The sequence below is a fragment of the Nelumbo nucifera genome, chromosome 4 (genome assembly GCF_055504915.1).
Source record: "Nelumbo nucifera cultivar China Antique chromosome 4, China Antique-T2T, whole genome shotgun sequence".
In the NCBI taxonomy this organism is placed as follows: Eukaryota; Viridiplantae; Streptophyta; class Magnoliopsida; order Proteales; family Nelumbonaceae; genus Nelumbo; species Nelumbo nucifera.
This window is the reverse complement of record NC_142652.1, coordinates 18,670,752-18,694,568: the sequence shown is the minus strand read 5'-3', so window position 1 is coordinate 18,694,568 and position 23,817 is coordinate 18,670,752. Positions and strand designations below refer to the sequence as shown.

At 37.7% G+C, this 23,817-nt stretch overlaps 2 protein-coding genes across 4 annotated transcripts in view; both read right to left on the bottom strand.

The window, feature by feature from the left end:
* Positions 1-6,257: 6,257 nt before the first annotated feature.
* AGO7 (Argonaute family protein) lies at positions 6,258-10,776 on the bottom strand. Of its 3 annotated transcripts, none has more exons than XM_010259934.2 (3): positions 9,903-10,776; positions 8,008-9,244; positions 6,258-7,900 (listed from the first exon to the last, which is right to left on the bottom strand). In XM_010259934.2, the coding sequence occupies exons 1-3, from the start codon at positions 10,240-10,242 to the stop codon at positions 6,430-6,432; spliced, it is 3,048 nt and encodes a 1,015-aa protein (XP_010258236.1). In that variant the 5' UTR covers positions 10,243-10,776; the 3' UTR covers positions 6,258-6,429. The 3 variants fall into 3 exon arrangements, with proteins under 3 accessions (XP_010258236.1, XP_010258237.1, XP_010258238.1); XM_010259935.3 differs by having other exon boundaries at positions 8,008-9,241; positions 9,903-10,770; XM_010259936.3 differs by lacking the exon at positions 9,903-10,776 and adding an exon at positions 9,364-9,879 and having other exon boundaries at positions 8,008-9,241.
* A 9,274-nt stretch (positions 10,777-20,050) lies between these two features.
* Positions 20,051-23,817, bottom strand: part of LOC104598051 (hyperosmolality-gated Ca2+ permeable channel 2.3-like) — a 41,094-nt gene continuing 37,327 nt past the window's right edge. Inside the window, exon 11 of the mRNA XM_010259937.3 lies at positions 20,051-20,513. Coding sequence (XP_010258239.1) covers positions 20,352-20,513 — 162 coding nt within the window. The 3' untranslated portion in view covers positions 20,051-20,351. The remainder of the gene's footprint in view (positions 20,514-23,817) is intronic.

Here is a 23,817-nt window from a genome sequence, read left to right as displayed (position 1 = left end):
TCAGATTTATATGAGGACCATAAAAAGTCTATTTTTCTGCCCATCTTCTAGGTGGATAAATAACTTTTCCACATTGGGGGAAAGTTGCCAACACTTTAATGGGACAAAAATATCCCTTGTAATAATGGATTTTTATGATTAAAATGGTCATTACCTTATTTACATGAGAAATAAAAGAACATGAATAAATACACTTACCTTGGTAGTATTTATGGTTGAAAAATTGGATTTCAATGTTATTGAAGTTGAAATTGATTTTTTTTAACCATATAACCCATGGTGATTTTGGTCTTTTCGTTTTTTATTTTTTTAACCATGCATGCAATCCAAAACGTGTGGGTGCAATTTTTTATTATAACCGTTGATCTTTGATCAAATGGACAGGTTTAGATACACGATTATTTGAATCACAATCTTGCATTAGTGAAAATTCTTTACTAAGAACGTTAGAATACCCAAAATTTAAAAAATCCCTCTATTTTTGGTCCAAGAACCGAGGGGTTTGTTGCTTCAAAACCATACCATAAAGGCATAAACCCCATCAAAGAATGTCAAGTTATGGGTTGGTACTCTAAAACTGGATGGAATAGGAAACCAAATACTGAATCCCGGCCCCTATCATTGGTTTTTGGTAACATGGTGTTTTCTCTTCATATTAATGTCAAAATGGCATTTATGATAATCACCCTCTGTATAGATATCTATATATGTATGGCTATTGTTTTGATGCAATTCATACATAAATGATATCACTAAATAAAAAATTTTGCTCGTTAAGTTATACACTTAGGCTGCATTTTGGCATTTCTTATTTTAATGACTTATCCCTAAACAATTGGTTTTTAATTGTAAAAAAGAGAAAAGTTTTTAAAATAAGGAATGCTAAATGCAGCCTTACTGAGCTTCCTAAATGATAAGAATCATTTGTGCAGAAACTAGTTTGGGGCATTGCCTTCTTAACATTCCTTGTATTTCGGCCAAAAGTCTTTCACTTCTCTAAATAAATCATTTTCTACAAACAGATTTGTATAAAAAAAAAACTAAAATTTTGGACATTTAGTGTAATTTGGCATAACCACCCTTAACAAGGGTTGATGCAAGAACATATTAAACATGAGGTTGGCTCAAATCACATACACTAGGTGGATGGTTTGAATCAACCATGTCAACCAACATGGCAAGTGAGAGAGATAAAAGTGATTTTTGAAATTCGTGTGTGCATTTACTTGATTCATGCTCCTTAAATAATTTCTGAAGAGTCATGGAGCAGAGGAAGGTATTGGTTAGTCTCGCACGTGATTGAATTGTGGCCGTTGAAACATCAACGGTTAGCCTCACGCTAAAAGTCAAAACCACCCTCGTGCAAAGTGCGCCTCTAAAGTGCCTCATTGCGCCGCACACATGCGCACACGCGTTGCACGGTAGCAAGCCTCCTACTCTCATCTTTATTTCTAAGGAGTGTAAATAAAGTATTATTTAAAAACTCAAAACAAGTCTTGTAATTTTTCAATGTGGGATAAGTTAAAAACTGATTTTAATAAGAGAAAAAATTATTTTTTAAGACATATATACAAATGTATTTTTATGTAATTGATCAATCAAACTTCATTGAATTTAATATTTAATGAGATTAAAATCCAACAAAATCTAAGGCACTTTCCTATTGGGGATACAACAACGAATATCTCAGATATTTTTATGCATATATCTTATGTTTTATCTGTATGATTAAGATGTCTAAAATTATCAATTTTAAGGGAGATAGAAGATATTCTGATAAGGGAATAAGAGAATTGCCCAAGTCATCAATGGCTAAAATACCAAGAGAAAGGCTGGTCAAGTATAATCAGTCTTATAAGCAGATTAGACTCAATAAACTTGATACATATTAATAGGACCATAAGTGAAGGTCATAAATATTATTTGATAAATCAGAATGTTGGCAGAAATAGTAAATATAATTTTTCTTTTGGGTATTGAGTCTAAATGGCCCTTTTTTTCCTTTCTTTTGTTCTTTAGTTCAATTTATTTTATTTGGTAAGAATTGAAGGTCATAGTGACCCAACGAATGAAGTCTCTTTCATAGTGCGTGTAAATAGTGACCCAACGATTTGTTCCTATGGCCTTTCCAAATCGTCCAGTACCGGATGACACTTTAAATTGACCCTATATCCACTCCATTCCAAATCAGTCTCACATTCTAACTTGTATTTTAAGTTATTTTGTCTTTTGTTTTGTTTTTAACTTTCATATGAAATGTGCAAAGCTGAAGTTTATCATAGGATTAAAGGGAAGTTTGAGAGAGAGAGAGGGAGGGAGGTGAATTTGGTGGAGACGTCCAATCATTTCACAAGTATCAACTAGTTAAAGTGGAGAATTCCACCATATCATTTTAAAAGATAAACTTTTAATTTTCTTAACAACCAAGATTTTTTAAATTGTTTTGAATAGATTTTTCATTGTTCTTACCTTTTGCAATTATTTCTAGGATAAATTGTATGTTAGTGCCCTGTACTTTGGGATTAGTCTCACTTTAGTATCCAAATTTCAAAGTATGTATTCTTGAAAACTGCAAATTTAGTGCCCATTGTTATTAGTCTGTTAGTTATCTGTATCACATGACGATATGTGTGTCTTAAATTTTTTAGAAATTCCAAAACTATGTTTTTAATATTGTTGAGACCACTTTACCTTGATTATCATCCCCAATAATGACAAGAATTACTCATCTTTTTCAAAAACAACATCGGTCTAAATCCCCATTTGTTATGGATTGAATAATTAAAAAAAAGGATTACAAATTTACAACGATGGTGGTGTAAATCCCTCTTCTCCGGCAAGGACATCAACTTCTTCGATGAATATATTTCCATGTAGTTTCTTTAGTAGGAAACACTAGTTCTTGGATAGAAAGGATAGGGCATAAAATGAATAGTGGTGCCCAATCATAGTGAAAAGAGATTTAAACATGGTTATTTTGGTCATTTCAAAATTATGATTTTCTTGTCTATTCAAAATTCAAAAGATATTTGTATCCTTTCACATGCCATCTAACATTAAGTTAACAATTTTGGACTAAATTGGCAGGTTTTGAGAATTTAAGTATTTCAATGACACATTTTAAAATTCAAATACTAAAGTGAGACCAGTCCCAAAACATAAGGTACTAATGTATAATTTACCCTTCTTTTTATTTGATTGTTTCATCATTCTTTTTATAGAAAAAACTACCTTGTACTTTTGGGGTGGTGACACTTACCTCTTTGATTGTGATAGAGAGCTATCATGTACTTTTTGATTCCAACACTTTAGGCTTGTCCCGTTAACAGGTTTGACAATACGGGTAAATTTATGAAAATGCCCCTTCAAAGTTTGATTAGGTGAGAGAAGAAAATGGGGAAAATGAGAAAAATGGACATCATCGATGTGGTATCTCTTTGGGAGTGTTACTTGCTTTCCAAGGTGTTGATGCAACACACTTTGGTCATTCAAGTCTAAGGGATCATTTGATAATGGTTGAAGTTTCTGAACTTAAAGACTTGTTGCTTTGTTTTTTCAGCTCCCATAAACAAAAAAGATGAGGAAATTTACCATCCATATTTACTGGTATAGTGATCTACCCCAACTTCAGTTTCAGAGCCATTAAGTAGCCCATAACCTTCTTAAAAACCTATTTACTAAAAGACAAAACAATAAGCTTTTAAGTTCAACATCTTCAGCTATTATCAAATGGCCCCTAAGAAAAAAAGATATAAAAAGTTGAGAAGTTAATTGATGCAATAAAGAAATGGGCAAAATGATCTCATAAAATAAGGAACAAGTTATTTAGGGTTTTAGAAATGTTTAAAGATGCAAATGACTAGCTATCAGGTGCAAATCTCCCCTAAACTTACCTGATTCTAAATGGGTACAACATAACTCCATTGGTAGGTCTCGGTATTTTATCTCTATTTTTACATATATTTCTATTAATTTTATATTTATCTTGTCAGGCCATTGGACTTGGATCTGGTCAAAATTTAAGAAATGCTCAAGCCAACCCAAGGCAAGTTGCACCCCTAGGCCCTAGCTACCACTTACCAGGCCCAGGCTATCAAATTAAGTTCGGACTTGACCCGTTTCATCTTCCATTTCTCGACCCCAACTCACAAGTCACAAGCAGAAGCAGACCGGTTCGGTGGAAGGCAAAGTCGAAACTCACGAAAGGTGTGGTGGAGTGTATGTACAACGCTGGAAACGCCAAAACAGAACAGAGCAGAGCACTTGGTTCCGATGATAAGAAGGGGTACTAGACGAGAAAGGGGCCAAGTTTCCACGGAGCCCAAGGAGACTGTGGCTTGCTTGTTGACAGCCTAGCCCAGGCAGCAGATGGGCATCTACTAGACTACTACTGCCAAGTGCCAGCAATAGCATTTTACCAAGGGAAAAGGAAAATCAAAGATATTGCACTGCTCCATTTCCTGATAAATGGACACCATTACAAAAGGTGGTTTACAGAAAAAGGCGACAAAACAGACTGAAATAAATGCTTGGAAAAGAAAGTGAAAGAAGATTAGCAGTCAGTCCCCACAGGCCACACCCAATGCGTCTTTCTGTCTCTTTCTTTGGCCAACTCCAGTACTTAAAAGTGCTGATCCTTTGTTGCTACTTGCCTCTGTGATAGAGTACTGTAACCCCAAATACAGAGAATAATTAAAAGACCCAGACTTTTTTGTTTGGTCAAAAAATTTATAGATCATAAGTTGAGGATACCCCAATAAAGAATAACTCATACAAGTATTGGATGCTGGTTTTATTACTATTCTAATTATTATTATGCTGAAATCTGGTTGAATCCTCCATTTTCTACTTATCCTTCACTGGGATTTGGAAAAGGATACTTGATTCATTCTGGTCAAGCCATGGATCAGATGGCCCAAATTAAAACTTTGTGTGATAGATAGCCAGTTAGCCACATGTGAGACTTGCTGATCAAGAAATGAGGAGCCTGCGACGATGGCTATGGTCTGATGAAGGACTAGAGAAGAGAGAGAAAGAAGACTTATGAGACGGTGAGAGACAAAAAGGGAAGACGAAAGTCAGATTTCCAGTGGTCACCCTGCAACTCCCATCTTTTCTTTAGTCTTTTGCTATCTACCTCTCTGTCTTTCTCTCCCGCTCTCGTTCTATTTCACTTCACTTTATTACTGTTGCTGCTGACGAACTGTGGGTTGATCCGTGTCTTCCTTTATGTGGGCCCCCACGTAGAGCTTATTCTAATATTTTAGCTCTCTACTCAATGGTTGTCTCTGCCATGCCTTTCATGCAAAGCTGTTTGCATGCATGGAAAATGGGAATGTTGCAGTGATGATGAAACATATCGTTCTGCTTCTTTCCAGTAGTCCTATACGAATTCTGAGATTATTTCCACTTCGCCCTCTATCCCGAAACTACCCCTACGACTTATATTGATATATTCTTCTTCATCTCTCTCTCCTCTCGTCCTTTTGAACCAGTCTAGTCTTCCACGTAACAGAAGGAAAATTTGTTTGTGAATTGTGATATGTATTTCTTACGACGCAGACGCTTCGAGCTTTGAAACCACGACACAAGGAAGCCGACTTGACTGACACCGGAGATTCACATATATCTGATATTGCATGCACTTTCTTCCTTAGCCACGGTAGCAATAATACACAGTTCAGAAGGAAGCATGGCACAGACCGGAGATTAATATTATTGGTTGAAACTTGAAACATACCACGTGAAAGAAGGAGATAGTGAGATATACGTAGTAGGCTCGATTCGAGCTGTCGCTCAACTGTCACCTGCCTGTATCGATATCGAAAGCTACATGGACCCAACAGCAACCCTAGCTAGCTAAGTAGCATCCATATCAAACCTCCCAACCATAGAGATTGAGTTATTCCAACCTCTACAGAAGGCCCATCTCTCTCTCCAAAGAAAGCAACTTTTAGATGGTAGGCTTCAGGGGAGGGGGGGGTCCAGACTGAGACTATGGCATGTCTATGCATAGCTTTAGAATGTGAGTTCATCATCAATAGATGGGCAATAAGAGTTAATGTTTGTGATTTTACCACTTTCGGTTCGCTTATAGGTTTCGTAACAAGCAACCAAATGCAGGCTACACTGACTAGAAAGAAAGGTAGAAGCTTTTGATCAACGCCTATGTGCTTCATTCATTGTTTAGGTTTCAAAGTGTGAGTAGTTTTATTACGTACGTCCAAGGAAGCTGGCTTGCACGTTCATGGGACAAATTGATGTAAAAAAGCAAACTTTTCTTAGCTAGTTACAGAGATACAAGCATTAATAATAACGTAGTTTAATTATTTTTAGTTTTCTTTGTTCTATTATCTATATCGGATATAGCCTATAGGATTAAATATTAATCGGTAGTAGTGGGTCATCGATCGATCGGGGTTGTCACCATCAGCAGTAGAACATGAGCTTCTTAACATTCTCATTAAGCCTTGGCAATGGTGTTATCTTTGGAGGAGCAGCTCTGGAGAGTGAAGCAGCAGTACTACTTCTTGTAAATTCTGTTGAGTCTGACCTCTCGAGGTAAAGCCTGCCCCTGTATGCAGCAAGGTGGGCATAGTACGCTGGAGGGACCAAAGAAACCGGCTTGGTGCACCTCACGAATGTGTAACATAGATTGTGCACCAGCTTCTGTAGTTCATCGGAGCTGAACCGGTTTTCATCCCACAACACATGGTAATGGGTTGGCCGGCTCGTCCCCTTCATTCCCCAGTGGCTACAGAGATAGAAATCGAACTCCCTGGGGTGAGTAATGATGGAATCTACCACAGTCCCTGGAGGTATGTTCTCATTGATGAAGTTGGCTCCAGCAGAAGATGATGAGTCATCAGTTTCTTTTGGGAACAACCTGGTGTGATGCCTCTTTTGAACTACAGTGAAGGTGATGGCAGGCTTATAACCTGGGAACCTAGAGCAGGCAGCTCTAATGGCCTGCAACTCTTCCTTGAGCACTCTATAGAACTGGGTCTCACTCACCCCATCTCTAAAGAAGATAATTCTCTTAGGAAGTTTGTTAACTTCTTTGCAGAAATCTTCCAGGAGTTCCCACACCATCTCACCAAGGTCCTGTATGATTTCTTGTCGATGGGTCTGAGATCTCATCCTTGAAATGTACTTGTTTGCTGCTGGCCAGTTCATGCTGCCGACAACAGCAGCAATGGAGGGGCTGAAATCATCCAGCGGGTGTGGATGGGTCACGTCAGCACCCATAAATATTGCAGGATCATCAGGCCCAAACAGCCTTGGTATTTGGGAAGGTAATGAATTGTACAAAGCCACAGTGCATCCTCCAACCTTGGCATTGATCTTCAGAGCCAAATTTGCCAGAAACTGAGAATTTAACTTACCAAGGTTGGGGTATAAGCAACACTGGGTCACAACCCCGATGCCTGTCTCGGCAATACGCTTCAAATCTGCATATCCTTTATGCTTTCTCTCCATTACACATATCAGCAATTGGAGGCTGTTCGATGATGCTCTCTGGATTTTCTGGAGCTTGGATTCCAATGCAGAGACACTGTTGAAAACTTGCATTGATTCAAATTGGGGTTTAACGATTGCATTCTTGTTGAGAAAGATACCCAATTGCTCGCACCTTTGCGAGAGTTGATTTATGAATCTTGGAATGCTAGCCCTCTGTTCTGGGGTGCCCCCAAAACTTATCAGAGCCCACCTTTCAATTCGTGTTCCTTCAAAAACATGGCTCTCTAAAAGGTTCCACTGCCGGTCATGGCGGGATGGGATTAGATTTGTTAGATGACCGCGGTCCCCAAGCTTCAATTTGGGAGGTTGAAGGACTCTCCCCATCAGCTGGGTCATCTCTCTTGAAACATGCAGCTTGAATTCACTTTCATGGTCGCCGCTGTCAGTGAAAACAAATTTTTTATTGCTCAAGTTAAATTAAGGTCAAAAGCCAGAAAGAGAACTGAGGAGAATTTTTCTTATTTCTTCGACAAATTTGTTAATTACCTTGTTGGCCCAAAGGAACCTGCCATGACTCCATTGATAATGGCTTTTCGTTCTCTTGGCCTCTGGCAGCCCATCTTAAGGATCCTCGCTGTCTGATCATCCGAGAGTTTGCCAAGAAACTTCTGCCCTTCGCAGACCACACAGAGCTCCATAGGCAGGTAACACGGTTTGCTCCTGCTAATTTGCAAGCATGGCAAATTCCTGAATTGTATATCATGGTTGTAATGATCCTTGAAGTAATCCACCAGTCTTAGATCTTTCCCATCCCTGTTCCTAAACCAGAGATTCTCTGTGGCTTCCTCAGTTAAGCTAAAAACTCGATAACGCTGATTAGTTTCTCTATGGCATACAAATATCCTGATGTTCTTCAAGGCCTTCTCGACTTCTTTTCTCTCCTCCCCGACCAAACCTCTGGTCTTCCGGTAGGAAAGGTCCCGCAGGAACTCAAGCCGCTTCTGCAAGTATGGAATTATGCCAATACTTTCATGGAAAGCTGTCACAGAGAAATCCACGTTGAGAGAGAGTCCTTGTTGGGTTGGTCTCAGACTTTGGAAGAACCCTCTCAACCCAACTGCTCCTCCTCCGATATCTTTATCTCCTCCGATTGTGCTCGAGTAGAGTGACCTCCCCACAGGTATACACTTCTCTGTTGGGCTCTCTCGAAGGACGATATCTAATGCATGGAGGTAATCCTGAGGAAGAGGAGTCCAGTCCTCCCCCTCCTTGCTCAAGTAGTTGCTCAATTCCTGTCCATCCAATTTGGAAACGAGCTTGATGTTTACTCGGAAGAGTCTTGGTTCTTCATGCTTCTCTGTCGTCGTGCCATTGATCTCCCCCATCGGCAACAATGATTTGGCTGTGGGGATTGGTAGCCTAATGAAGAACTCAAGCTTGTCATATTGGAATTCAATGGGGCTATAGAGATTCCGTCTGCCGTCGAAGGCTGGATGAGCATCAGATAGCATTGCAGAATAGTCCTGCACGAGTTTCTTTTTGATCATGCGAGCTACTTCCTTGGAAGGATGTGGAGAGATGTCAACATCATAATGGAAAATTCGCTGAGAAGAATCAAATTGAACTAGAAAATGGTTAGCAAGCAAGGGAATTACGGCACCATCAACACCACCGGGATCTGGTCTTCTAGCTGCCATTATAGCCTGTGGTTTGCTAGCCATCTGCCCACTCTCATCTCCATTGTTTAGCTTCTCGGCTATCTGTACGAGCCCCTCTGGGACTGCTTAAACAAGGAAAGAAATTATATCATGACGGAAGAATGCGAAGTATCTAAAATGAGAAAAAAAAAAGAATCACTAATGTCTGTTGAAGCAAGAACTTAAGAAAAGAAAGGCAAAAGACCTCGAGAATTTGAAGTTAGAGTTAGAACCCAGATATCTTCTTGTCAATATTCAAGTTCTCTTATTTTCAGCACTTCAGATTGGTGACATTAAAAGGGTTGCATCTCCTTCCAATAAAACTGCGTCATTCTTCCGTCCTTTATCCCCCAGAAGATAAAAGAATCGGGAAACAAGGAAAGAAAAACAAAAGTACAAAAGAGAAAAGACTTCCAATCTTGACGCAGTATGTTCTTTGGCCATCTTGAAAAGTATCTCCTTCCAAAGAACAGTAGCACGTTTTACCCCCTCGGTGACAGGAAAGAAAAACAAAAGAAAATGAAGAGGAAACAGGATAGAACGAAAAGAAAAAAACAAAAAGAATTCCAGTTTTGGTGCAGCATGTTCTTGCCCATCTTGAAGAGATTCAGGCATTTGTTTTCACTTATAAAAGGAGTTCTTAGGTTGTCCTTATTACTCTATAATCAGTCAGCAGTAACTCGGTTTACAGACATAAAGAATAAAAAAGAAATAACTGATCGAGCAATAAGATAAAGATACTACCTTGTGCAGCTGTTGAAACTGGGACCTGGGTATCGGAAGAGGTGGTCCGAGTAAATTTGTTTTGCTTCCTTGAAATTTTCTGCAAATGGGTTTTCGATCTCAAGTTCTCGTTTTGATGGGGCAGTGGGGTTGCAGGTAGTGGCAGAAGAAGTATTGGAGGAGGTAGAGGAAGAAGGCCTGGGAATGCCTGGTACCCATTCTGGTAGGAAAACCCATTACGATAGGAATGATGTAGAAGGTGGTGTTGATATTGATATTGATTAGGTTCTGTCCTCCCTCTGAACCTCCTGGCCTTAGAATAGCATTTCCTGTCATTTTTCGGCTCTTCCCTTTCTTCCATTATTTGATCGAGAGAGAAACAGAATGAGAGTAACAGGGATGATGACCATGAGAGATAGAAAGAGAAGTGGGGTTTAAGCTGCTGATCTTATTTGTGGAAAAGGCTTCTGAGTTTTGAGGCTGAGCAGCAGGACAATAGTAATTGAAGAACAGTGAAAGAAAGTTGGTTTGAATTTTAGAGGTTGAGTTTTCCTTCTGTCCGGTTCTGTAAAGTGGGTTGATGCTGTCAAATATAAATTCCGAGCGGAAAAGGGATGTCGGGGTCAACTTAAAAAGTTAAAACAGAGCATAAGGCTATACCTGCAAGCTGCAAAAGAATCCATCAAAACCGAGTCCTCCCCCGGCGGAGAGAAGGGAAAAAAAGGAAAAGGAAAAGAAACAAAATAAAAAGAGAGAAAGTTTGAAAAGAAATTTGTCAAATTTGGATGTATTCAATTCAATCTGCATATCGCATGCAATGGTGGGGTCAAGATGCAACAGATCGAGGCTGTGCAGACTAGCAGCCAAGGTGGTTCACCGGTGCCAACCGATAGAGTTAGAGAGTAGATCAAAATTAAAATCAAGTGAAAGCATACACAGCATTGAAGTAATTTTGTTGGAATCTTTCTTTTCTGATATCAAGCAGATGGGTTGTGTAACAAGTAACAACTGTATTTGGGGCATATGTTTTATTGGATTTGGTGTTGCTGGTTGAGAGAAACGCCTCGATGATTTGGAGATCATCATTTGGGAAATTGCAAGGGCCAAGGGGAAATGGGGGATGATGCCCTTATTGCCCCGGTTTGGTTTTAGTTGGAAGGAAACAAAAAGTAGAAAAAGAAAAGTTATTTTATGACTTACTCTTAATTAAACAAAAGAAAGTGGTAACCTTCATAATTAAAAAAGAAGCATCATGGGAGAGACAGACATCTCACCGATTGCTCAAGTTCCATCTTACCTTACCTTCTACCAGTAAAAGACTATATATAAGCTATCATTCACTTTGCTAGGGTTAATTAGTACTTTGTAATAATTAGTTTTTTCCTTTTTTTTTCTTTGTTCTTGTTAAGCACTTATAATATGATGAAGAAGACCTTGTTCAGAAAAGAAGCTGATTAATTAGAAGACTGCTATGTAGCCTCGTTTTGAAGAGAGAAACAATAATTTTGACCTTGGAGCATACAATTATTTGAATAGCCTAGAACAAATATGAATCCATCTATTTGAAAATGTAATTAATTATAAGGGGGACGATAAATATGGAATACTAAGACCATTAAGTCAAATAGAACCATTCAACCTAAAAGTTTAAACTGTTGGGTGAAATCCTTGATTAGACTTTTATTCTCTAACATTCAACCTAAAAGGAACCATTCTCTAACAATTGTCAAGGGTTGAATGGCTTAGATTGTCGTTCTGAGAAAATGGAATCACTCTGGTGCTTGGTGCTTATGGACGCCGAAGCTCTTATGAGGAGTTGCTGTTAAGATCTTTGAAACTCTTTTTTATTATTGCTAATAATTCTCGAGGAAGAGTCAGTCAGGCTTGTAGTAATGGCTCTTTGCTTTTTTTATTAGTCTCTTCATAAAGGAAAAGAAAGAGGAGCTTTGGCCTAAAGGATAGTCATCTAGGCACATTAGGATTAGGGTTAGTTGGAATCAAAATCAAAATCTCTGGAATTGAAATCAGAATGGTCTTCCCCCTCCTCCCCCCTTCTTCTTCTCTTTTTTTTTTGGGGGGGGGGGGGGGGGGGTTCAGATGGGAATCAGAATTCAAATTGAAATCAGTGGAATAGGATTCCCATTCTCAAGTTAGGGGAGGGAATGGTCATTCCCCCCAAATGGCAAAATGCTTTTATAAAAAAGAAAAGGGAAATGCTATTCCAACAGCAACCAAATAGTTATTCTAGATCTCTATTCCTGTAAACCAAACAGACCCTTTAAAAGATAAAAGTACTCTAAAATTTGTAAGGCTCAAAACAATTGGTCCCACACAATGAAAAACCCAAAATAGAGGTTTACTAAACCGCCTAAAGCCACTAAAAATGTGGCCCTCTACAAAGACCCTTAAAATTAAAGAGAGAACTGTGACTTAAAATTAAGCCACTCCAATCCCTACACTTTGATGAAACAAAGAACCTTGCCGGATAAAAAGCGTATCTTCGTCTTCTGATTGATACTTGTTTAGCCCAATTTAATACTCAACCCAACCCGATGATATCAGTTCCTACTGTACGACAGGAAAACTACTTGCTGAAAAGAATATTTAAATTAGCTCCAGCCTCCAAGACTATAAGCAGCTTGTAAGTTGTAACCTAATGGGTTATAGGCTTATTATAGCTTCTTTTAATATTTATCCAATAAAAGCTTGCAGCCTTGCATTGAGAGAACAAAGAGAAGAAATTGTAACATGGTTTGCAGTGCGGGGCCAGGGCTAACTCTTTTGGGAAAGAACATTGGTCGCTTATAAACTCAGTCCCCAATGCCACCATGTACTCATTATTGCATGGCCATGGATGACAAGAAAAAAACAGGCATAATATTCTAAAACATATTATATATATATATATGTAATATAGGATAAATTACTATTATGGTTAGTGACAAATACTCCTTCTAACTTTCACTTTGTGACAAATACCCTTGATTAAGGGTATCAATTAGATTGGATTTGGTTTAGTTCGAAATCTTATCCGGTCCAATATGAGTTCATTGCAAATTGATCAGGTCCAATCCAATATGATGAATATCTGGACCATTTTGGATCAATCCAATTCAATGTTTGGACCATCCAATCTGTTCAAATTGATTTTAATTTAAATTGGTACTAACTCAAATCTAATATTGACACATGTGTCCTTATCTTTTATTAATGGACCAAATATTGGTTCAATCCAACCCAATCCAATATTAAACTATTATGGATGGACCAGGTCCAATCCAATTCAATAAATACTTTGGACCATTAGATCTAGGTTGGTCCAACTCAATATGTCTTATTGGTCCGTCAAATCCATCCAAATTGATTTTGATTTAGACGGGGTCCAACCCAAAACCAGTCCATTAACACCCCTACCCTTGACTATTAATAGGGGTGAGCATGGGTCGGTTTGGTTCAGTTCCATGGCAGAACTTGGAGCTACCCTATAGGGGTCGGTTCCAAGTTTTTGGAACTGGAACCTACCCTGTGAAGGTTTGTTTTAGGATCGGACCACCAAGGTTGATTCATCAAATCGGTTCGAGTAGGGTAAACCCCTAGGCCCTAGAACCAACATGGGTAGGAGTCGATTCCAAGAATTTGGAACTAGACCATACCTTGTAACAGATCGGGTAGGGTCAGTTCAAGGTTGGTTCCATTTGGTTCTAGGTAGAACTTACCCATTTGCTCACCCCTAACTATTAAGTCCAATGGCAAAATGCGCTAAATTATCAAAATGTGCACTTAAAACTTTCTTTTATCTTTTTCTTGCACTTTTCTCGTAAATCCTAATTGACCAAAAATACCTCCATTTTCTCTAAACAAAATCTGCTAAAATAAAAACAATCATTTCACTAGCATAGAAAAAAAAAACTTCTCAAAATTTTTTATTTATTTCATGTCTTTCATCGTCTTAAAACATAAAAAATATCCACTCATTTCTCCAATAAATCAAGAAAATCAAATGAAACCATGAATTTATATATATTAAAGGGAAACCTCTACCATTTCATTTGAATATTTGAATCCAACCAAAAACTTAAGAATCTATTAGAACAACTGGGAGGACTTCAATATTATATTTAAAAAAACTAATCAAATCATAAATCATTCAAATAAATAAGAAAAGGATAATCTTAAAATTTAAATAATAAAAAATTTAAAGAACTGAATGAAGATCTTTTTCAAAAGGGAAATTGTCTAAAACTCGCCATGAGTTTTCAGCATTTCTCTTAAACTCACCACAACTTTTCAAAATGTCTAAAACTCACCATGTCACTAACTTGACGTTAAACAGACTAACGGGTGTTAATATATTACCATTTTAATATTTAGGCATGAATAAAAGGAAAAAAGTTCAAAAAATATTTTCAAATATAAAATACATAAAAATATAGAAACTACAAAAATATAAAAAATTATAAAAATTGCAAACAAAATAAAAACTATTTTCAAATTATAGAAACTATAGAAATTGAAAAACAAAATCAGAAAATAAAAATTGTAGAAAAACACCAAAAATTATAGAAAAACACAAAAATTGTAAATAAATAACAAAAATACAGGAAAACTTATAGATTGTAGAAAATAGAAAATGTAAAAAAAAAACAGAAATTATAACAAAACACTAAAAATGCAAAAAAATAAAAATAAAAAATTGAAAACTGAAAATGACTATTTTTCCTCTAACTCACCATTCAAGAGTAATTTAGTCATAAAAATTGTTATTTATGCTGACATAGACACCTCTTTTAAGAAGCATTGACATTTAACAGTACACCGACAGAAGATACATTTTAAAATATAAAAACTTACTGACATGGTGAGTTTTAGACATTTTGAAAAATTATGACAAAAGTTCAAAAACGTCTTTATAAGTAATATATTATCATGCTCAGGCACATTACATCCTCTTCAAACACAACACGACGCTGTGTCTTCTCGCCTCCCTTGGCCATCCTCCTCTGCTTATACCTCATTTATTGTTCCACAAAAGTTTCTAACTTTTACTATTGGGGAAGGCTCACTTATCCACTTTAGGGTTATGGGTCGCTTTTGTTTTTATTTAAGGGATAGAGATAGATAGGAATGTGGTGATGGAACACTTAATGGAGCCTAGATAGAAATTAGTAGCCTACAATTTATCATACTTGAGATTAATTAACAACATAGATTTTCTCCTGGAATTATTCTAGACTACTTGAGTTATATAATTGGGCCGATTTTCTCTACACAGAGCTTCTCTTTCAACCATGAAGAACTAGAGGTACATCGTTGACATCGAAAGAAATCTTATATTGTTTGAAAGAAAATGAGTTATGGGTAGGTCATGAAATGGAGGGGTTTATTGGAAATCCATACCTGTATTTTAGCGGGTTTGAATAATCAAAGTTTCATACAATTCTTATGGGTCAGTCAGATAAAAGTGTGGACCAAGTACTGATCCCGTCGTATATGTTTATTTTCCCTTGGAACCGATCCTTATTCTACCATAAAGCGTAAATGGATCAGCTATATATGGACCCAACCTATGAGATCCATCTACGGTTTGGACCCGCACCTGCACCCATTTACCCCAATTTAGATATGGATGGACCTGACAGTACGGTCGGATCGGGTTGGCCAGGTAAAGGCTAAACCCTAATTCTGAAATATTGAAGTTAGGGTTCACCTATGGACAAGTCAATGGTTCAATCATTTGGCTTAACTGAAAGTTACAGGTTTAACTGTCTGGGTCAATACCAATTTGAAAAGAAGTGACATGACCCAACCCGAAAAAAATTTGGGTCAGGTCGATCAGGTTAAGTTGCCTTTTGACTCGGGCCACTACATAGGGGATCCAAACCCGCCTTTTCCGATCGGGTTTACGGGTTGAGTTGAATTATTGCAAGGTCTAGATATTGGATCTAGAAGTGGTGGGTCTAATCCAGATCCAATCTATTTCATGCCCTAGATATGAACTATGAAGCCTTACTCTGGAAATAAATGAACTCAGCGTGGTAAGCGAAGGATATATATAGTTCCATATATAGCTAGCTATATGGGACTATGCATCAAGTCTCGTGCCTCCACATGGACCTTCCCCCAATGAATGGAGACACATCGCGCTTTCTCAAACCCAATTACGAATTTAAAATTATAATCCTATCCTATTATAAACCTATAAAGAAAGGAGGAAGACAGACTCTACCTAATTTAAATATTTTACTTTTACATATGGTAGCTGCTAATTTTCTATTTCCGAACCAAGTTCGCATAGTACAGTTTTGCTTTACCCAGAAAAAAGGAATCCAACTGCGTGGTTTCTGCTGCCAATTTTGATAAAGAAATCGATGTTGAATATTTGGTTATTTGATTTGAGTTTGATTCGAATTAGAGATTTGAGTTCGAGCTCGATTCGGTTTAAAGTCTGTAAATTTGAGCTCGACTCGACTTAGCTCAATTGCAAGTCATTTTTTTTATTTTACATACAAAAAAGTAAGAATTATAAAAAATATTTATTATATATATTTATATATATATGTATGTTTTATGTATATAATAAAAAATAAAAATTATTTATTTGTTATTATGAGCCGACCTTTATTGGATTCGAGCTTGGCTCAACTAGCAAGCAAGCCTATATATTAGACTCAAACTTAGTTCAAAGCTCGATTTAAATTGAACCGAGCTCGAATAACTCGTAAAAAACTCGGCTTGTGACCATCCCTACTTTCAATTCAAAATTTTACAGAGTTCAAAAATGTCAAAAGAATTTTTTTTCTCGGTAAAGAAAAGCTCAAATACGTCAGAATTAAACGATTTTCTCTTCATTTACTTTGGGTCTTTGGAAATGTTGTTTCCATCAAATACAAAATTCATAGCAAATCCCTTGGCCTGGGCTATGTTGGAATTCTTTGCATGACCTGGGCCATGCAATGCAGCAACTGGTGTCCTGATAGGCAAATGGCGCCGCAGAGAGTGAGCTCTGGCTCTAGGCAATCATCACAGGCATAAAAAGACTGATTGATCAGTTGGGCATCACAAGAGCTGTTATAATTTCCAATGCCAAGGATTTGTTAACCAAGATTAGAGGGACCACTGAAAACATACGTGAAGGTTCTTTTGGATCATTTCTTAACTCTATTGTCGTTTTATGTGATATAATTTAGCTCGTAGAGAAAGAACTTCTGGAACTAAGTTTTTTTTGTCAGAACTCTCCCCCTTCAGTTCTGAATATGCTCTTTTGTACAAGGGGGATTAGTTTGTATCCGTGACTGTTTTCAATGGATCCTCTTTATCGAAAAAAATAAACATGAGAACTCTGCTAAACCTTCGCCAGAACTTAAAAGTAGTTGAGAAGATTCAGATGAGAAAATATTCGTACATTCTTAAGGCTGTGTTTGGTTGCAATACAAATAAATTTGTATTAATGTAAAATCATGGCAGTGTAAATGATTTGAATGTAAATTTGACCTCTTTTTATTTTAAAATTTAACTTATTTTGTTTGATTACAATATAAATTAAGTAAATTAAGACATGAAGCAAAATAAAGTAAAATCCAAAATAAAATTAAATAAGAATTTGTAATTTTTTTTTTTTTTTACATTTGCATTCCCATACATTTATACTAATACAAATAAATTTGTACTGCAACCAAACACAGCCTAAAGATTTTAACAACATCAAATGCTCAACTGTGATGCATTGCTTTCTCTCTGGTTCAAGTTTTTTGCCTAAAGATTTATCTGCATGAAGTTTATATATTGGGTTCTACATATTGCATGCTGCAGATGTTGCCTCTACTACAGTCTACACTAGGGTAGGCATAACATTCAGATCAACTTTGTTTAATCCATGTTCTCGGAGCTCGTATTACAAATTTGAAAACATGACACGTGTAATATATTCTGAGCATCAACGTATGAGTTCAAATCAGCCCCCCACAATGATTCTACAGTACATCCCTGCTGTGTTTTGGAATATCTCCCGATGATATATCAGAAATGTCATAATCAGGAGATATTCCCAATAACCGGCAAAGATATATTATGGGACATTGTGGAGAGCAATCTCTCAAGGTATCAGTCCCAACAGCATGCGGAAAAATCAGAGACGTTTCAAGAGTGAAGAGTATGTGGTCATTGACGTGTTCATACTCTTGACTCCTGAAACGACAATCAAGTTTGAAAGGTGCCACACTGCCACCCACCCTAGATTTGCTGCAAATACAAACATGATGTATAATGGACAAAATACAAATGAGCACGCGAGTTTGGACTGTCAAACCTCGTAGCAGAGATTTGGAATGGATTGTATCTCACTGCCGGCCACTAGGGTTTTTTTTTTTTTTGAAGGGGAGGGGATTCTATAGGATCTCCTAAGGCAAAAAGAGCCAAAAACCCCATAAGCACTCTGCAACCAACGGGCCCAGCTATACATTATTAGGAAATATATTCTCAATGTAAGGCTGGACTCTGCATGTCTTTCTGAATAAATTGCCTTGGTAATGTATAAAACATTTTTTTTTAAGAAAACGATGGTTTTCCGAACTCTTGAAAATCAGTAAATCACTCATTATTCAAGACTCGAACAGAAATGATTTTGATTTTTTTGCTTTTTACCCTCTAACAAAAGGGCACGTTGGAAAATAAACGAGATGTTTACTCTATTTTATGGTTTTAAAAAAAGATCCGGAAACGGAGCTGTTTTGGCCACCGGTTTCTGGGTTGACAGTTTGATTGTCTGATTCGAACGGATGGTCCATTCTGACAAATAAAAATAAAAAAACAGCTAAAAACTGTTGAATGGGTCGATGGTTCGATCACCTAGGTCAACAAGTCGTTGATTGATTTAGCAGTTTTTGGCTAGGGACCGGGTTTGGGGTAAAACAGAACTGGTTGCCTGAATGGTTCGTGGGCTGAATGGTCCAACCATCCAGGTCAACGGCAGTTCAAAAACCATGCTCTACTTAAGTACTAGACCAACTCGGTACCTCATAAATTTCATCTGCCAATGTTTAGAATGCAGGTTTGAGAAGAGTTTGACAATCCAAACAGACCCTGCTCCCCTGTTTTTTTTTTTTTTTTTGGTGGGATCATGGGGCTAGACAACCAGAGGGTAGCCCGTCCTCATACCCATAACGAACCCGGATTTCCTGAAAGCAAAAGTTTTGAGAACAAATATGTCTAAAATCAATTCCAAGATCTGAGAACCAATTCTTTAAGGCTATGTTTGGTTTGAAGGAAAAAGTAAAGAAAGATAGGAAACCTTTACAAATGCTGTATAGGTTTTCTTAACTTTCCCTTCCTTTCCTTACCAAAGGTAGCGTAAATGATTTTTTAAGAAATATGTCGTAACAAATTGCTTATTTTCACATGCCAGAGATTGGTTGATAGTGGCAATTTTGTTAATCGATTCTTTCAACCAAACATCTCCGGCCGTGAGAAGTTAGACAGGTAATTGTAATTCTCGTCAAACTTAAAAGTCAGGAATGAATTTGAGATAATATTGTAATTTACCTACCCACGCTGTAATTCTTTGCCTAGGCTACGGATTCCTTGTTACAAGCGACAAGCCATTGATACCAAAGGACACACGACAGAGGATCCAATAAGCAAATATGAGATTCACCTGCATGATACACATCACCTTTTAGCTACAGAGCTTATTCAAATCACACGGGCAAGCACTACCGTTATGAGACTGTTAAAGATTTGTTAAGCGCAACCCATGGCAATCATTTGCAATCGAATCTTTCTGTTATTTGCCTTCCATTGTAATGGTCTGAGGCGACCCTCTCTCCATATATTTTGAGTCACCTGCAAATGGATCAGGATCATTGACCATTTCTCTCTCTCCTTTTATTTACTTCATACCTTCTCTCTGAATAGGTTTCTAATCCCTCTCTATGCGGTGCTTCAGCACTACAGCTCGAACTCGAAGAACCCTTCTCTCTTCTCAGAGGAGAAAAAGGTTTGTATCATTCTTCAGGCATTGTGATTTATGAGGTTCACGTCTTTAAGAAGGTTAAGCTGTGGGATGCTACCGACTACCGCCTACCGGTTCTATTTCTGTTCCGGCATTCCGTAAATAATAGTCAAAAGCAGCCAGACTTCGGCATTGTAGAGTGGCTTTAATAGTACCCATCATGTTGGACAAACTACGTTTTTTTTTCCTTAAAAAGCATACAACAATCTTTGGTTGCAACTTACAGAGAAAACAAAAGCAATCGATCTTACTTTACTAACATGAAACATGGACATAATAGGGTTCTGTCCTGTACAACGATGATATACAGAAAAGACAGCAGCAACCACATCACTCCAAATGTGTTAGAATACACTTTTGATCGATTGTCCTGGCCACTATCATTACCACAAATCACCATGCATCTTCCACGGAAGGGGGAGTGGAGGATAGTCTGCACAGGAAAAGGAAATCCCGTTCCAAACTCAAAATGGAGTAGATGATAGAAGGGGAGAATTATGGCTGTCACGATTTTCAGAGTACTGGATTGGCAACAAAGCTGGGTCCCGATAGGCAGTAACCAGTTTGTCAAGAAAATCAGTCATTGAAGCATCATTCTCGTTTTCTTTGTCTTTCTTTATCAAACTCTGCAGAAAAATCAATCTCAGTAATCAGTACAGTGAATGGACCTTTAAACTGATGAAAATAGGGGCTGAGAACCTGGTAAAAAGAAATAATGCAGAATGATCAGAAATAATTATCTGACATGACCAGAAGTATGTTATTAGAATAACCACATTAAGGGCAGGGCATGCATAGAGATGAAAAATAGTTCAAAGACGAATGGCCAAAAACTACCCAAAAGCAACTACCGCTGTTGCCTAGACAAAATTAACCATGGGGGAGATTGAAAATGACCCTCGTATGATTAGAGATGGAGTTGAGCATCATCGTCATCTAAGCCTTGTCCCAACTATATGGGGTCGGCTACATGAATACTGTTTCAGTGCCCATATCCATCATCATCAGGAGTTAGCATGACCCTATTAATTATATCAAGAAAACTATGAATAGTAATGACCAACTTGAGACTTGAGAGGGATGAAGTAATTGAACAGACTCGTTAAAGGGTCATCACCCAATGATGGTCCTGGCTATACCCAATTTCTTGCACAGTGGCCTATCAGAAACTGCATTCCTATGCTTGTCGGTCTAAGATTTTACTGTTAACCCTGCAATCTGGGTTTCAAATCTATTCATTCTATTCCTTAAAATGAGCCATATGGCATCATACATCTAACCAGAAAATTTCAACAAATCTACTCCAAATAGAAGACTTACTGGACTGCAACCAAATTCATCAAGATCATAATCGACTAAAATGGGATAATACACTCGTGGTAGTCTGGTTAATAATTAACTAAAACAAAATACCAAGTGGAAAATCAATAGAGCAATATTGATGATACAACTTTTTTCCCTAGTACCATTAAAAATGCATCATACACCACATATTTGCAACATCATGTCTCAGATCCCTCGTGTGTCACTAAAGGCTACACTATTTCAGATGTATGGTGTACTATGATGCATTTGTAAAAGGTACAAAAATATCTCCTTAGCATTTCTCAAGTAAATATTCTAGATGATCCTATCATTCTATTCTTCTTCAGATTAACCTTGTCCAAATGGCTAATAAGACTAGTCACGAGTCTCCTTCATTGCCAACTTCTAGACCTGCATCCAATAAAAACAACTGCCGAGTGAATTTAGTTCTAAATGAGAACCCTTTTTGTATCACTCGGAACATTTCCAATGACAAACATATGATGGATAGCATGTTGACCTTTGTGCAGAATAATACTATGCATCTTTAAAGCCATCATGATAGATTCCTAGGCCAAACCATCTGGACATCCACCTGATATTGTCTTCAGAGAAATATGATTAAAGCTTTCTTATCCCATCCCTTGACCACGTCTGTAATACATTGAAATTTTGTCCAATCACTCACTAAAAAATGCACGTAGGGCTGTCAATGGACCGGATTTGGACTAGATCCGTTCCAATCTAACAAGGACCCACCAAGTCAAATCCGATCTAATCCAAATCTAATTCATGGGACTCCAAATCAATCCATTTGAATTGACAAGGATATTGGACAAATCTGACCCAATCCAAAAAAAATGGTAGCAATTGATATAAAATCCAAAAAACAAATATTTTAGCAAAAAAAACAGTAGAAAGTGCTGAAAAAACACAGAAATTATAGAAAATATGAATATATATTTATTTAACCAAAAATATTAGAAATTGCAGAAAATACAAATTCCAATTTTACCAGAGTAAGCAAAGTTTAACATTTTTTCGAACAGATGATGTCCAACTCAGGACTTCATATTCAACGAATAGAATCAGATTCATCAACAGAGCAATCCATGTATGACATGATGTATAATGTTAAACATCTCTTAACCAACCTGCTGGGATTGGGAAGATGCCTTCTTACCCTTTCCCTAAGCTATGGTGACCGACCTGCACTGCTCAAAGGAAAAGAGTATGCACTCTAAAGGAGAATGACACCTAGAACAGAATTGAATAATCAAACCTGTCGAATTCCATTCATTGATCTCCTTTTATTACAACTAAAGTCGACAATCATGCCAAAAATTAATTTTCAATAGATCAAACCTTCTATTAAGTCTAAAAAGAAAAAACCCTTCTATTAAAGACTTGAGACATGTTAGCATATTCCGACTGTTGTTATAACAGTCGTAACAGAAAGCTTCTTGCAATTTAACAACCACCCAACAGCTGGACCTCAATCACTTGACAGCTGGCCAAATTGGCCCACTTGTCTAAGTCGGTTATTTTGTAATATATATATTTGCCATATATCTTAATAAAAGATCAGAGTCTTCTTCCTCTGCTTTCTGGCGTCTGATAGCATTTTACATGGTATCAGAGTGGCACAAGATCCTCAGGTTTTCATTTCTTCAAGATTGGTAATGGAGATTGATGGAAGCTCACCGTATTTCTTGCACCCGTCAGACAATCCAGGAGCTGTGTTGGTTTCCTCTCCACTCGTCGGAGAAAACTTCCCGGCATGGCAATGCGTGATGAAGACAGCTTTAAAGGCAAAGAACAAATTCTGTTTTGTTGATGGATCTTTGCCACGCCCTAATGCTACATCGCCGGAAGAATCGGCTTGGACGAAATGCAATGCGATGGTTACCTCGTGGATCCTCAATTCATTGTCCCGTGACATATGCAACAGCGTAGCATTCATAGAATGCACAGCTGAAATCTGGAAGGAGCTCAAAGAACGGTTCTCGCAAAGTAACGCTCCCCGTATACATCAACTGAAACGGGAACTGGTTCTTCTCCAGAAAGGAAATCTCACAGTCACCGGTTATTTCACTAGACTAAAGACACTCTGGGATGAATTAGGAACACTCGTAACCATAGCTGAATGCTCGTGTGGAGCAGCAAAGATTCTTGCTGCTGAAAGAGACAAGGAGAAACTGCACCAGTTTTTCATGGGACTCAATGACTCCAATTCAATTAGATCTGTGATTCTTGGATCTGATCCGCTGCCTATTATGAGTTGTGCTTATACTCTTGCACTCAAGAAGAAAAGCATCTATTCACCATATCTATGCGTAACTCTCCTGGTCAGCCAGAAGCAGCAGCACTAAATGCCTCTACTAGACCAAATGGACGAGGATCGGGTTCAAATGGACAAGCTAGGCAATGACTGCGCTGTGATCACTGTAAACGGAACTGTCACACCAAAGACCACTGTTATGAGCTAATTGGATATCCAGAGAATTGGGAAAATAATCGATCAAGCCGATGGTTTGATTCTAAGGGTCCACCACATCAACCTCGATCTACATCATGTGCAGCTACTGAATCCTCAGAGACTGCTGCTAGCTCTCCCATCCTAGG